The sequence below is a fragment of the Brassica napus genome, chromosome C1, assembly GCF_020379485.1.
Source record: "Brassica napus cultivar Da-Ae chromosome C1, Da-Ae, whole genome shotgun sequence".
NCBI classification, from domain to species: domain Eukaryota; kingdom Viridiplantae; phylum Streptophyta; class Magnoliopsida; order Brassicales; family Brassicaceae; genus Brassica; species Brassica napus.
Window position 1 is genome coordinate 45949833 of NC_063444.1, and position 14480 is coordinate 45964312.

General features: G+C 34.9%; 2 protein-coding genes across 2 annotated transcripts; one reads left to right on the forward strand and one right to left on the reverse strand.

The window, feature by feature from the left end:
* Positions 1-1672: 1672 nt before the first annotated feature.
* On the forward strand, positions 1673-4789 carry LOC106351119 (beta-fructofuranosidase, insoluble isoenzyme CWINV1). Its single transcript, XM_013790939.3, has 7 exons — positions 1673-1927; positions 2052-2060; positions 2261-3132; positions 3477-3635; positions 3718-3965; positions 4153-4240; positions 4457-4789. Exons 1-7 carry the CDS (start codon positions 1732-1734, stop codon positions 4634-4636), a joined length of 1752 nt encoding a protein of 583 aa, XP_013646393.1. The 5' UTR covers positions 1673-1731; the 3' UTR covers positions 4637-4789.
* A 1237-nt stretch (positions 4790-6026) lies between these two features.
* Positions 6027-11014, reverse strand: LOC106351108 (beta-galactosidase 1-like). The gene is made up of 18 exons (XM_013790929.3): positions 10627-11014; positions 10384-10479; positions 10179-10291; positions 10013-10079; positions 9766-9858; positions 9529-9672; positions 9194-9282; positions 9014-9119; positions 8832-8919; positions 8624-8742; positions 8377-8541; positions 8119-8297; positions 7930-8039; positions 7746-7855; positions 7547-7657; positions 7257-7367; positions 6622-7164; positions 6027-6551 (listed from the first exon to the last, which is right to left on the reverse strand). Exons 1-18 carry the CDS (start codon positions 10789-10791, stop codon positions 6441-6443), a joined length of 2520 nt encoding a protein of 839 aa, XP_013646383.1. The 5' UTR covers positions 10792-11014; the 3' UTR covers positions 6027-6440.
* Positions 11015-14480: the final 3466 nt, after the last annotated feature.

Below are 14480 nucleotides of genomic sequence, written 5' to 3' on the forward strand. Positions count from 1 at the left end.
TTTGGATTAATTAATACTCCAAAATATCATCATTCTATTTAAATATTTTTAAATACAATCAGAATTGTATGTTTGAAAATGGTTTCTAAAAGTTTGGTACGAAATCTAAAAGCATTTAAGTGACTCGTTTATCTTTAAAACAACGAAAATTGTTGGAAACAACTTGTTTAAATGTCTGACTTATTGCAGTATAACATTCATGATTAACATAAAGCCAACAAGGGAAATAAAACTCGAACTCTAGGTTCACCCACCAATAGTGTTTGAGTATTTAATATTTGATATTTTTTAAAAAAAGAAACAAAATTGAATTTTTAATTTAGATTATATTTTTAAAATAAAAAACAAAAATACATAAAAATAGTAATAGTTACAAAAAAATAAATAAATTGATATTGTTAAGCCGTCAGCAAAATACTAAACCATATACCTTAAACCCTAAACCCAAACATTTGGATAAACCCTAAACTTTTGGTTAAATCTTAAATTCTAAATCTATACTATTAAAGCAAAATCCTATTGTCCTTTTTATCTTAGTCTGCCCTTTCTTTACTAACATTGCATGTTTCATTAAGGGCAATCAAGTAATATTAATAACACATCTATATTGGGCCATTTTTTTTGGATTCAGTCCACTGTCCACATCAGATCTCTCTTGGACCATTTGGGCCGATTAAGAAATCAGATCCAATTCTCACATTTTTTTTCCTTTGGGCCATTGAATCCAAGTTCAAACAATTTTTTTTTTCAACCATTCTTAATTAATTTTTTTTTCTTTTCTTAATATAATTTAAGCATTCATAAAAAAATTAATTTTTTCATTGAAAAGTATAAATCTTTATTAAAATTATATAATTATTTTTATTAAATATATTAACCACATAATAAAATTAATTCATCAGAGTTATACCATCTTAATTCATTAAAAAAATAAAGTTTAATTTTTTAAACATAAATAGTCATTTAAAATGAAACACGATAAAGAAAGATAAAAAGTTTAAGTTTTTTATAAAATAAAACACAAATATATGAAATATGACGCTAAATATTTGTCAATTGAAAAAAAGGAAAATAAACCCGCGCTTTGAAAGCGCGGATCAAAATCTAGTCATACATTAAAACTAAATCTTAATAACACTAAACCCTAAATCCTAATCACTAAACCCTAAATCTTTGGATAAATTCTGAACCATTGGATAAATCATAAACTCTAATGTTTAATTTTTAATATTTTGATTTATAGTTTATGATTTATCCAAGGGTTCAGGGTTTATCCAAGGGTTTAGGGTTTAGTGATTAGGATTTAAGGTTTTGTGTTATTAAGATTTAGTTTTAATGTATGATTTAAAATTTAAGATTTAACCAAAGGTTTAGGGTTTATCCAAAGGTTTAGGGTTTAGGGTTTAAGGTATATGGTTTAGTATTTTGCTGACGGCTTAACAATATTAATTTATTTATTTTTTGTAACTATTACTATTTTTATGTATTTTTTATTTATTTTAAAAATATAATCTAATTTGGAAATTCAATTTTGTTTTCTTTTTTAAAAGATATCAAATATCAAATACTCAAACACTATTGGTTGGTGAACCCAAGAATAACTAGTAAATATAATACTCAACCTTTTACATTGACAGGCTTGCCCTCGTTATTTGCCTATAAATTTGACATGATCTTCCCTCCTTCAAACAACGACCATAAAGAAACCAACAACACAAAAAAAAGAACACAATGACCAAAGAAGTTTGCTCCAACATTGGACTTTGGTTGTTATTCACGTTACTTCTTAGTAACTATGTCGTCGATCTCGAGGCCTCGCACCATGTGTACAACAGACTTACCCAAAGCTCTAACATCAAATCTCCTTCCGTAAACCAGCCCTACCGGACCGGCTTCCATTTTCAACCACCCAAGAATTGGATGAACGGTATGTTCAATACCACCACATTAATCTCAGCCTCACTGTCATATTGTTTTTATTTCTCTAACCTTTTGTTCCTTCTCTATGGCTCCTGCTTGGACAAATTGGATTGATCTCTTGCCATGAGCAGATCCTAATGGTTAGTCAACTCTTCCTATCCAATAGACAGATCATTTTCCCTAGAAACTAGTAATTTATTATTTTTAAGAAACATTAATTATACCAATAAGTCAGCATACCAACCGTATATTTGATTTTTCTGATGCATTGGTCGACCTTTTATTACGCTGCACCACGATGGTTACATATGCATATAATAAAATATTTACATTTATACAGGCCCTATGATATACAAAGGAATATATCATCTTTTCTACCAATGGAACCCCAAAGGCGCCGTGTGGGGTAACATCGTGTGGGCTCATTCCACATCAACAGACTTAATCAACTGGGACCCACATCCTCCGGCTATCTTCCCGTCTGAGCCGTTTGATATCAACGGATGCTGGTCCGGTTCGGCTACAATCCTCCCCGACGGCAAACCAGTTATCCTCTATACCGGAATCGACCCCAAGAACCAACAGGTTCAAAACATAGCCGAGCCTAAAGATCTCTCCGATCCATACCTCGTGGAATGGAAAAAGTCACCGTTAAATCCTCTGATGGCTCCTGATGCCGTCAACGGAATCAACGCCAGCTCGTTCCGTGACCCAACAACCGCGTGGCTAGGGCACGACAAGAAATGGAGAGTGATCATCGGAAGCAAGATCCACCGTCGTGGACTAGCGATCACTTACACGAGCAAAGACTTTCTAAAATGGGAAAAATCTCCTGAGCCGTTGCATTATGACGACGGAAGTGGAATGTGGGAGTGTCCTGACTTTTTCCCCGTGACGAGGTTTGGCTCTAAAGGCGTGGAAACGTCGTCTTTTGGTGAACCAAATGAGGTTTTAAAACACGTGTTGAAAATAAGCTTGGATGACACGAAACATGATTATTACACGATCGGTACGTACGACCGGGTTGGTGATAAGTTCGTACCCGACAAGGGTTTTAAAATGGACGGTACAGCTCCTAGGTACGATTACGGAAAGTACTATGCTTCGAAAACGTTTTACGACTCGGCCAAGAACCGAAGAGTGTTGTGGGGTTGGACTAACGAGTCGTCATCGGTTGAGGATGATGTTGAGAAAGGCTGGTCCGGTATTCAGGTAATTTATTTAAATTTTGAAACTTAAGTAATCATATATTGGTATAAATTACTCTCTTTGTTTTTTTAAGAGATGACGTTTTAGAAAAAATGTTTTAAACTAAATGAAATTCAACTTTCAATTTTTTTTATATATATGATTTGATAGATATTTTTTTGGGGTCAATACGATTTGTTAGATTATGCAAGTTTTTTTATTGGTTGGATTGTGATTAGATAAATAGTCAATGATGTTTCGTTTTAAAAAAAAAAAATTATATGTCATATTTGTTTGTACAAACCTAAACGTCAAGTAATTAAAAATGGAGACACTAATATATAAATTTTGCTTTCTTTTTTTTTTAGACGATTCCAAGGAAAATTTGGCTTGATCGGTCCGGGAAACAACTGATTCAATGGCCGGTTAGGGAATTAGAGAGATTACGTATGAAGCAAGTCAACTTACGTAACAAAGTTTTAAATTCAAGATCTAGACTTGAAGTCTATGGTGTGACAGCTGCACAGGTGCGATTAGTTTATATATATGTGGATTTAAATAATTAGTATTAGAAAAATTAGGTTTTTAAAAATCTTGTGATTGTTATAGGCGGATGTGGAGGTTTTGTTCAAAGTGAGAAACTTGGAGAAAGCGGATGTGATACAACCAAGTTGGACTGATCCACAGTTGATTTGTAGTAAGATGAATGTGTCGGTTGAGTCAGGTTTAGGTCCATTCGGTTTAATGGTTCTCGCATCTAAGAACTTGGAAGAGTACACATCCGTTTATTTTAGAATCTTCAAAGCCCGGCAAAACAGCAATAAGTACGTTGTGGTCATGTGCAGTGACCAAAGCAGGTACGTTTCCTTGATTACGATCCATATTAACTATTAAGTACATTAATTTAGACTAATCCTTGCGACAAGTACTTATGTTTATTTTTTCAACAGTCACATACATACAAATTGAAAAATTATTGAAGAAATATCCAAACTTTGACTTTCTAATTTTGTGACATTTTGGGTGATGTTGAATTTGGGACAGATCTTCATTGGAAGAAGATAATGACAAAACAACTTATGGAGCTTTTGTGGATATTAATCCTCGCCAACCACTCTCCCTCAGAGCCTTGGTAATTAAGTCTCCACTTCACACACTTTTTTATATATGTTACTATTTCAGGAAATGTTAAATTGGCATGCAAACCCCCAGGAAAAAAATATGAGATAGCTAATTAGCCTCTGATCAAGATTCAGGACTATATGATATTTACCTTGTTCAAGAATCAAGAAGATTATATTTTCTATAGATTTCTTAAAGAAGCTTTTATTGTTTCATGTTGTTGTAGATTGATCATTCAGTAGTGGAGAGCTTCGGTGGACGAGGAAGAGCATGCATTACCTCCAGAGTGTATCCAAAACTGGCAATGGGAAAAAATTCACATCTCTTTGCTTTTAACTATGGATCTCAAAGTGTTGATGTCTTAAGCTTAAGTGCTTGGAGCATGAAGTCTGCCCAAATCAGTTGATCACGTATGGCAAAGATAGATTTATTGAGCATTTATATGATATGGTTCTGGAATTCTTATGTGGTCCAATTTGTTTGGTTGTGAAAAAGAGTCCAACTTGTATGTTGAAATAAATTTCAAGTTATATGACATTTTATTTGACTTCTCATAGTATTGGTTTACTGTGTTAAATTACAATTCTTCTGTTGGTAGTCAAAATCTTCTAAGTTCCAGAAAGCATGATTATACTGGACTTTATATGAATATATGAATATATGAATATACGAGCACATGTGTATACATACTATATGTGAAACTCGAATACAATTTGCATGTGCATGGTTTGGCTCAAAAATGACAATAAGTATGTATATATGTGTGCTTTGGACTGAACTTACCGACTTAGGACCATTCTAACATAGAGTTTTAATAACAACGGCTAAAAAGCCTAGTAGTTCTAGCCCACAATACGATGGGCAAAAACCTAAGCTGTTGATTGTTGAATATATATTTTTCAACACTAAGCAAGCTTAATGACTAACGAAATAATTATGGCACTAGACATCAGTTGAGATCCCATCATGCCAACGTAACTTATTATAACAGAGTCAAACCATCAACTAAACTCTACTTAACAAATAATTCATGGCAAAAGTCTAAAGCTTAAATTATTTCTTGAGATCAATGTCACATGCTTATAAAAACTTAGGTCAGCAGCCCAATCTACTATTTTTGCTTTTGACATGAAGCTTCTTCTGGCTCTTAAATCAATAACGCTCTTTAACCACATTACATATTGCATTCTAAAGTTTGGGTATTTTAGGGTTCACATTTCTCTTAAACTGGGCATATCCGATTTTTTTTTCTAAAATTTTCTACTCAGCTTCAAGGAAAAGATTGATGATGAATACCGTGCTAATATGTAAGTAGTTAGCATTATTGTTCTTTGTATCTGTGTCTCCTAGATTCATTTGATTTATAAGTAAATCTTAACTCAAATTGATGTACGGGATTCTTGATAATCTTCCAGTAGCTGTACTTAGAGAAAGCAGAGATGGAACTCACTCAACAAATGTACATGGTTTCCGAGTTGGCTTCAAAGGGGGTTATGAAGGAGTGGGGTGAAAACAATCCTCAGCTAACAGCATGCAACAAGGACACAAAGAATTGAAACGAAAGCAATACTGTCCCTCAAGAAGTTGAGAAAGGAAAAGAAATTGTGTTTACATATGATGTCTCATTTAGTGAAGGTAAAAATAAATCATCTCTAGACTTCTTTTTGGCTTTGCTGTTTGGCTTTGCTATTACATGTTTTGTAACTTTGATACTCCAGGAGAGTGAAATCAGATGGGCTTCTCGGTGGGCCACATGCCTTCAAATTTTGAACGTGATTTGATCTTCTAGACATTGCTTTACTTCAAGACTTAAAGATGTTTCATTAAAGAGAAATAAAAACATTACATAAGTTTAGCAATGAGATAATTGCAGAGAATGTCTCAGGCTAATACAACTACTACAGCAACAACAAACACAACACGTTGGAAGCAAAACTCAGAGAATAATATAATCCCAGTTTTGCCATCAAAGAATCATCAACACATGGACACCTGTTCTCCAGTCTCAATGTGCTTCTTCTTCTTTCTTTCTTGGGTTACAATTACCACACAAGCTTATTCACATATAAATCAACAACTCTCCAAATTGTTTGAACGGTGTGTTGTGTCCCTTTTGTACAACTTCCACCGCTTGTAAATAGCCACAACATACTAATACTATCAGAAAAAACCTGTAAGAATGCAAAAGTAACCACTTCCTCCGGTTATATTTAAGCGCAAACCGCTTCCACAGCGAGTTTCTTCATCACATTTGGACAAGGATCACCACCAAACATGGCCGGTGCTACAGTTAAAGAACACCAGTTCTGCCCAACACAAAGCTGCAAAACAAACACAGCCTTCAGATAATGTTACAAGGCACAAAACAGAACAAAGATCCATGAAACTTACTCTGTTGAAAGCATCATAGGAGTGATGAGCGTGACAGCTTCCTTGACGGTAGCTACCACAAGTTCCTTGAGGTGTCCCAAAGCTAGCAAACTTAACAGTGGTGATCTTCTGTCCAGGCCCACACTGTAAATGCACTTTGGGATGAAGTGGTTTATTAACTTTTCCAGAAGCATGCAACTGGTAGTTCACAAGCGTTGATTGCCACTCATAGATATCTGCACAGACAGTGTCCACTTCTCTTCTGACCAATGAGATTCCGTTTGGATCTCCTCCCCATTCCTCAAAGACGACCAATAGATTGCCTGTTGGTTTCAGCCATGATCTTGGGACATGGTACCATCTCTGAGAAGCCTCTCCACAGTTTCTTAAGCACTTGTTCTCGTTGAATGTTCCGATGTAAGAACACTCCCTGCAAGTACCAACTGCTTTGTATGCAGGCCAGTGACGTCCCACGCTCTGCCCATTAATCCATATCTGACCTTTTCCCATGCTTCCCATGTCCACAGCCAACGGGGAGTCGCCAACTGGAGCAGAGAATGTCGTCTGAAACAAAGACAATGGAGACAATGTCAAACCACCAGAAACTAATCTTGATGTCCATAACAATAAAAATAAACTCAAGATGTGTTACCAACCTTGTACCAAGTAAGTGGCTGCTTTTGAGCCACAAATGCACCTTCTGCCCACTCAACTGAAGAGCTACCGCTGAGTGAATGAAGACTTAGACTCTCTCCTCTAAGACCAACCTGAAAGAGGTTATGTCATCACTAATCAGTAGAGTGGCACAAATATGGTTAAGTGTATAACTAATGGCGTTTTTATTTAGAAAAATATAAAAAAGATAAATGTTTTCTTAATCTGTGTGCACATATGTATAAAACTAAACTTAGAATGAAAAGGAGGGAGTATATATTTGTTTATGTACCTTATAAGTCCATTTCTGCCAGGACAGATCTCTCCGTCCCCCATTGAGACCGTTTAATGAAACTGGACCTAGAACTCCAGCATTCCATGTCTCAAAATGTGGTCCCACATTCTGCATTTGTATCAGAACATATAGGTTAAGAACATCTCTAACGTTGAACTTAAGTGTTTGGCAAAAAAGATTGGTGCTATGGACTAACCGGGAGACCAACAGCTATGCTTAGTATAGCAATTTTGTTGAAACCAGCTCTTAGGTTCACACCTCTTCTGAATGTTAGCTTGGGAGAGTCTAAGCTACCATAAGCAGATCCTGGATAAGAGAGCAAAAACATGTCAAAACGAGGCTCAAGAGTTGAACCAGCAGATAGTACACAAAGCAATTACCAGTTAAGTGGCCATTGATGAACACATGCATAGCATGTCCAGCTGATAGAACGGTAAGAGTTGGCAAATTCCCACCCCTCAAAAACCCTTCGTTGGAGTTAATCTTAACACTGTACAACAACAGAAACAGAAAATTTGAGTAAACAAGTCAATATGCATTGATAGATTCTACAAGGTCTGGATACTTACTCAGTCATGTACCACAGGTAATCTGAAGTGTCTCGTGTAGTGTTGATCTGCTCTACTAAACCAACCATTGTGAATGACTCATCAACGTAACTTGATGGGTCTTCATTGTATGCTTGCCAAGATAGTCCTCCATGAATAGGAACCCTAACCATCTTCATCCTTGAAGTTTGAGCACCAACCTACAGCCAAAACCAGTTTAATACTTTGATCCTCTTTAATCATTATATCTAGTTGAAGCATGTAATGATTCTTCTTTACCCTGGCTGTGTTGTAAACTGTGTTTTTGCAGTCTGGGAGAATACTAATAGACCATGGAGGTAGATTGTAGTGATTCTTCCCAAAAGAAACTTTGGCATAGGATCTTTGATTGTAGTTTGCTAAGAATGCAGAACAAGCTCCAGATTTTGATTTGTACTGATGAGCCTGCACATTTACAAATATGCATAAGTTTTATTAAAGTTGATCAAAGCAATAACAATAAATGAAAAAAGGCTTTGAGTTGGACCTCTTGATAATTTCCGAGGGGGATTCTTGTGAGTTGTCCTGATACTAATGCTGGCTCACACAGATTGATTGCTCTATGCAAATCTTTCAAGTGCCCCCACTTAGGCTGCCTTTCAAGTCCTGTTTGAAAGTAATAGACAATATTTATAAAAAAAGACAACAGTTACTATATATTTGGCAGAAGATAAGTTGGGATTTAGCAGATTTACCATATTCGTCAAGAGGAGCGTCATAATCATAGCTGGTTGCAATAAACGGACCACCAGCAGTACGACCAAAATTTGTTCCACCGTGAAACTGAGCAAGAAACCAGTGTATGAGAATTGGAATAGCTCATGAATCTACTTTATGAACATGGTAAAAAAAAAGAAGACAGCAACTTTGGCTTTACCATGTAGTAATTGATGAAGGATCCACCCTTTTGGATAAACCTTGCAACGGAAAAGGCCATATCTTCAGCTGGACGGTAAGGAATTGGGCCTCCAAACTTTGTGAACCTATCAAGAAAACAGACTGAGATCACCAAAAAACAATAATAGCAGAAGAGATTCACTTTTGAGTTTGTGCTTACCATCCAGTCCAGGCTTCAGTCCACATTTTGGGTTTGTAAGCCTTGTTTGGAGAGAAGTAATCACAATAGAAGCCATTGCAAGCATTGATCTAGTAGTGAACAATCATAAGTTCAACAAGTTAACAAGTATGCATGGAGAATGATTGAATATTATTATTTTAGTCAAAGGGAAAAAGATCATGAAAAGAAGTGTGACCAAAGCATGTGCAAACTTAAACGAATACTAATAATTTAATGAAATGATTTTCCTTAGAAAGAATGAAGAGAGTTAGAGAGACAGTAACATACAGCTAATGAAGAAACTGTTCCAGAGACGAGACAAAAGAAACTCTTACAATGGGGTCGGGAGCATCGTCTTGTTTGCACATGACCCAAGGGACACCAGTACCTAGCCCAACAGCCATTTTTGCTGCCCAGTTAGCGTAAGACCTACCGGGTGCACCGAGCTCATATTCCATTGGTCCATATTCGTTTTCAATCTGTCACATAACATAAAAAAGTCTACTTAGTCCCACACTAACTCTATACTAGGATTGTTAAAAAAACAGCAGTTCACTAGTGAGGGTTCTTACCTGAGAGAGGATTATAGGACCGCCTTGGGATTCAAACAGCCTCTCAGCTTTCATCATGTTAACAATCTTTGTAGTGAATCTTTGCATTTGAGCCTTTGAGAAAAAAAAAAAAAAAAAAAGGGCAATGTTTCTTAATTAAGTAATGATCTCAGGAGTCAAAACAAGGGTCAATGAACAAGTGTGAAATTTAATTAACTTCAAGATGAAGATATATAGAGACTAGTTTTAAGAAAAAAACATGTCTAACCTTGAAAGGACCATTATCTGTTCTGAAGCTAATCCCTGGAACATACTTAAGCCAAACAGGAAATCCACTGAGAAACATATACAGAAAACAAACAAATCATATTAGTTTTTTTTCTTTGTTTCCTTTGAACTTTCTATTTTAAGGTTAAGAGACAAGAGATTATTACCCAAAGTTCCATTCTGCACAGACATAAGGACCAATCCTTAGATGAAGATAGAGTCCAGACTGTTTGACCAACTTGACAAACTTAACCAAATCATAGTTGCCTTCAAAATAATACTGCAGATGAAGCCAAAAAACCATAAAGTGGAATCCAATGAAATAAAGATCAAATCACTGACAACACAAAAAAAGGTAGATTTTTTTCTTACTTTTCCAGGAGAAGGCTCATGCCCATTCCAGAAAACATAAGTCTGAATCACATCTAAACCTCCTTCTTTTGCTTTCCTTATTAGATCTGGCCACATCTACACACAAGAATCAAAACCATAAATTTTTCATTTACTTGAATTAGGTAGACAATGTGAGGTTTTAGAGATTACAAAAACAGCCAAAGCTTCAAGCTTTGTAATAACTCTTAACTACATTGCAACTCAGAATAAGAAGAAACAAACCTCAGGAGCGCTTCTGGGGTAATGAATAGATCCAGAGATGAGGATTCTTCTTTTGCCATTGATGGTAATGGCTCTGCTATCGTAAGAGACAGAGGCAGAGACTAAAGAGACAAGAAACCCTAGAAGAAACAGAGCAGAAGCTGCTGCCATAGCCACATTCTTCATTACTGTTGAAAGCAAAAGCAAAATATCTTGCTTTACTTGGAGTTGGTTTATTCTATTCTTCCTTCAGTTGAGAAAGATGTGGTGAACAGAGAAAGTGTTTCGTTAGCTTAAAATTTTTTTCTTCTTCAGAGAAAGTGGGGAAGGAGAGAAGATCTGTGAAGAAATTTATATTCTTGAAAGTGTAAAAAGAAGAAAACTTGGTTCTTGTTTTGATGCCAAAATGGTGATGCTTTGCAGCTGCTTTTAAAGCACTTAGCAATGGAGGGTTCCTTGTGGGGGCCACCTTTGAGAGACCTTTTTGGGACCCACCGTGTTTTTGGACTTTTTGTCATTTGTTGATTAAAAAATTAATTAAACACCTCCCAAGGTTTAAAATGCATTTTCAAGAATTCCCGGATGTTTTTATGTAAAAAGAGCATTTACGAGACCGAACGTTCATAAGTTCCTTTTTTTTTAAATGCCCATAATTTATACTCTTATTTTTGGGGAACAGGTAATAAAGAGACCATTTATAACGGTTTTGATCCTTGTATATAAGTGTATGTTAATTTCGGAAGTGATTTAAATTTCAGTACAAAAATAAAATACTTTTTTTTTAAATTCTATAATTGTTGAGATCACGAAAATTTTATCGAGATAAATAAATAAATTTTTCTATTGAGAAAATGAATATTAAATTTTGAGTAGTATAGATTTGGATCTAAAAAATTTTAATTATTCATTTTAATAGAATAGATATACAAATCCTAAAATAAATATTTATCTCATTTATGTTTTGTTTTAATAGCTTTTTTGTGGTTTATTCTCGTGTGTTGACAATGTAAGAGGAAGCTAGTTATCATCCATTTCATACAAGAAAACTATAAATTCTACAACTGCTAGAATTGACTTCTCTTACTTACTAATCTACTAGTTTGTCACCAAAAAGTGTATCTATCGTTGAAAGTAAAGACATGCTATAAAATGAGTTTTAGTTCATTCTAGTTAGGAAGTAAGTATGGCTTAAGTGGGAGGCGTGGAGTTTTGGTGTTATCAAATAATCAGACGTTTAATTTGTTAAGCTAAAATGGTACAGTATTAAAATCCGCATCTCTCAACTCCTCCATAATCAGTTAATCACGAGTTTGTCTCTTTTCTTAACGCTACGTGTGCTCTTCTCGCACTTCTATGCGCGTGATAGTATTGGCCCAACACCTTACAAGAATGTCACGGGTTAGGTTTCGCCACCACAAATTCTATGAAGACATTTACAAGACAAGAAACAATAAAAAATAATTCGCACAGATTCTTTTTGCTAGTAATTATTTTTTATTTGTATGATTTCAATCTTACCCATTACATTTTTACGGCGTTTAACCACGCATAAAAAGTTGTCAAAATAAATTTACATACAAAAAAATATTGTCAGAGGAAAAAAACCGCGTTGTTTCAGTTCCCACTACCGATAGCCCAATATGGCGCGTGTAGTCACGCTCGCGATACAGATTATTCTGAAATTTTACATAGTATTCCCTTTTTGTTGTAAACAGCTGGGATTTCAAAATTATAATTTTCGAATTCTATAAGTACTATAACTGACATTTCTAGATTAGCAAACTGTAAGGTATTTAAGAGGAGGGTTCGTTAGACAACAAACCAATAATTATCTCAACCACTGAACACATGCAAACTTTTGAAATATTAAAGTGTCTTTTCATCTCCCTACCTAAAACTATACATATTTATTGACTATAAAGTTCATCTTGTTTTGTTATGAAACAATTATATACAGACGAATTTATTGTTAACTTCGAACAGATTATTAACTAGATGACCACTTATATTTATTAATGGTTTGATTTTGTAACAAACATTGATTTATCCTATTATCTTCAATTGCTCATGAGGCCTTTGAGATTCGACGGTGCAACCTATACATGGCTGGCTGCGTCTATACAATCTCATAAATTTCGTTATGTCATATTCATATTAATGGAGGGGGAAGCTATCAATTAACTATCCATAATCTAATTTCAAACAAATACTATAGTCTATGTTATATATACTCCCTACTCATAAAAACACGCAAACATACACAATAATTGTTCTAAACGAAAAGATAAGGTGGCGAAAAGGGGAATTATCGTGTTTGTAAAGCATCATTAAAGTTAAAACGCAATCGATTACACTGAATAAAACTACATTTTGTCCTCATCAGATATTTAGCTGAAAACGAAACGATGTACAAATAAATAAATAAACAAACAGAGACCAAACCCGTTAACTGCGAGTCTGCGACGACAACAACAGTTCCGCGTCCGAGTTTCTGCTTATCTCTTCTTGTTCATTAAACTACCTTTCACGCGTGGCTTGTAGCGCGTGGATAAACAGAATATTTAGTACTGCACCGGTTTGACTTTTTTGGTTCCGGATCTTACGGCGGATCTTGCAAAACCTGTACTGTGTGGCTGTACATAATAATATAGCTCCAGAAAGAGAGAAGCTAACGCGAAGTAGGCCATGTTTCTGATGTACTTGCGTTAATGTAGATTTAAATCAGAGCTATTGTCTTTAAATCTTCATTATTATAGTCTATAGTCAACTATAAAAATGCTGTAATCTTTTATCTTAGTACTGAGAGATTTTACTTGACAATCTTTAACAACTGATTGCACCTGCAAACCTTTTTTGTCAGTTCGTCATGTTTTCAACATGTACATTACGTTTGATCTATACATGGACTCATGTAATCCAAGTAGAAACATTAAACGCAAATACTTGTTTCGAATCAGTTCATATCTATCTTCATATTCATTAGAAAACCCATGGACCTGTGTCTGATCCAACTATGGTACGTTAGATCATTGAAATACACAGTACGTAACTGAAACGGATCATTCTAAATATATGGACTGATCATAAGTCTCTCCCGCACAGATCCATTACTTGGGAGTTAACCATTTATTATTAGTTTTTACATTCCATAGGTCAACGTATCATGTAAAAATCACGTGTGCTCTTGATGATTAGAACGTGAATGAAATTATTTTGCCACTAATAAGTTAAATCAGAAGGAATTCCAGTTTCTTTTCTAAAATCCAATTAATTATAGTCTACATATACAGGTTACTGTTAACCAATTGAATTCCAAATTGTCCTGACAGTATTATGAGCTCACAGGTTACCACCACTACTTGCAAAGATATTTATATTTTATAGATAAAGGACATATTTAATAATTAATCATATATGTTTTCCCAGGGACAGTTTTGCATCATGCTGCATCTTATTGATAATTATACCAAAGGAGGATCCCAATACGATCACTGAAATTTCTTATGTTCTTGATCTAATACTCTTACATACGTAATATAACGTTGCAATACTTACGAAAGCGTAAATCATCTTTTTGTGATTGCCCACCGGCCATCGCAGGCAGGTTTGCTGTTAAATTATCGACGAACATATCTGTTATCTGTTATAGTTATAGTGCATAAAATATTATTCGTAATTAGACTTTTGCAGAACAATCTCCAAATTTGAAATCGTACATATAATATAGATACGTAGCTTTCACAAAAAGAATTTCGAGTAAATAAACACATTAAGCTTATCCATATATAGCAAGGAGAGGTTCCTATAAATTTTGAGAGGATACATTTATTTCGATGGCTTAATTAATATGTAGATTGTTTTTGCTAGCTCTTGCT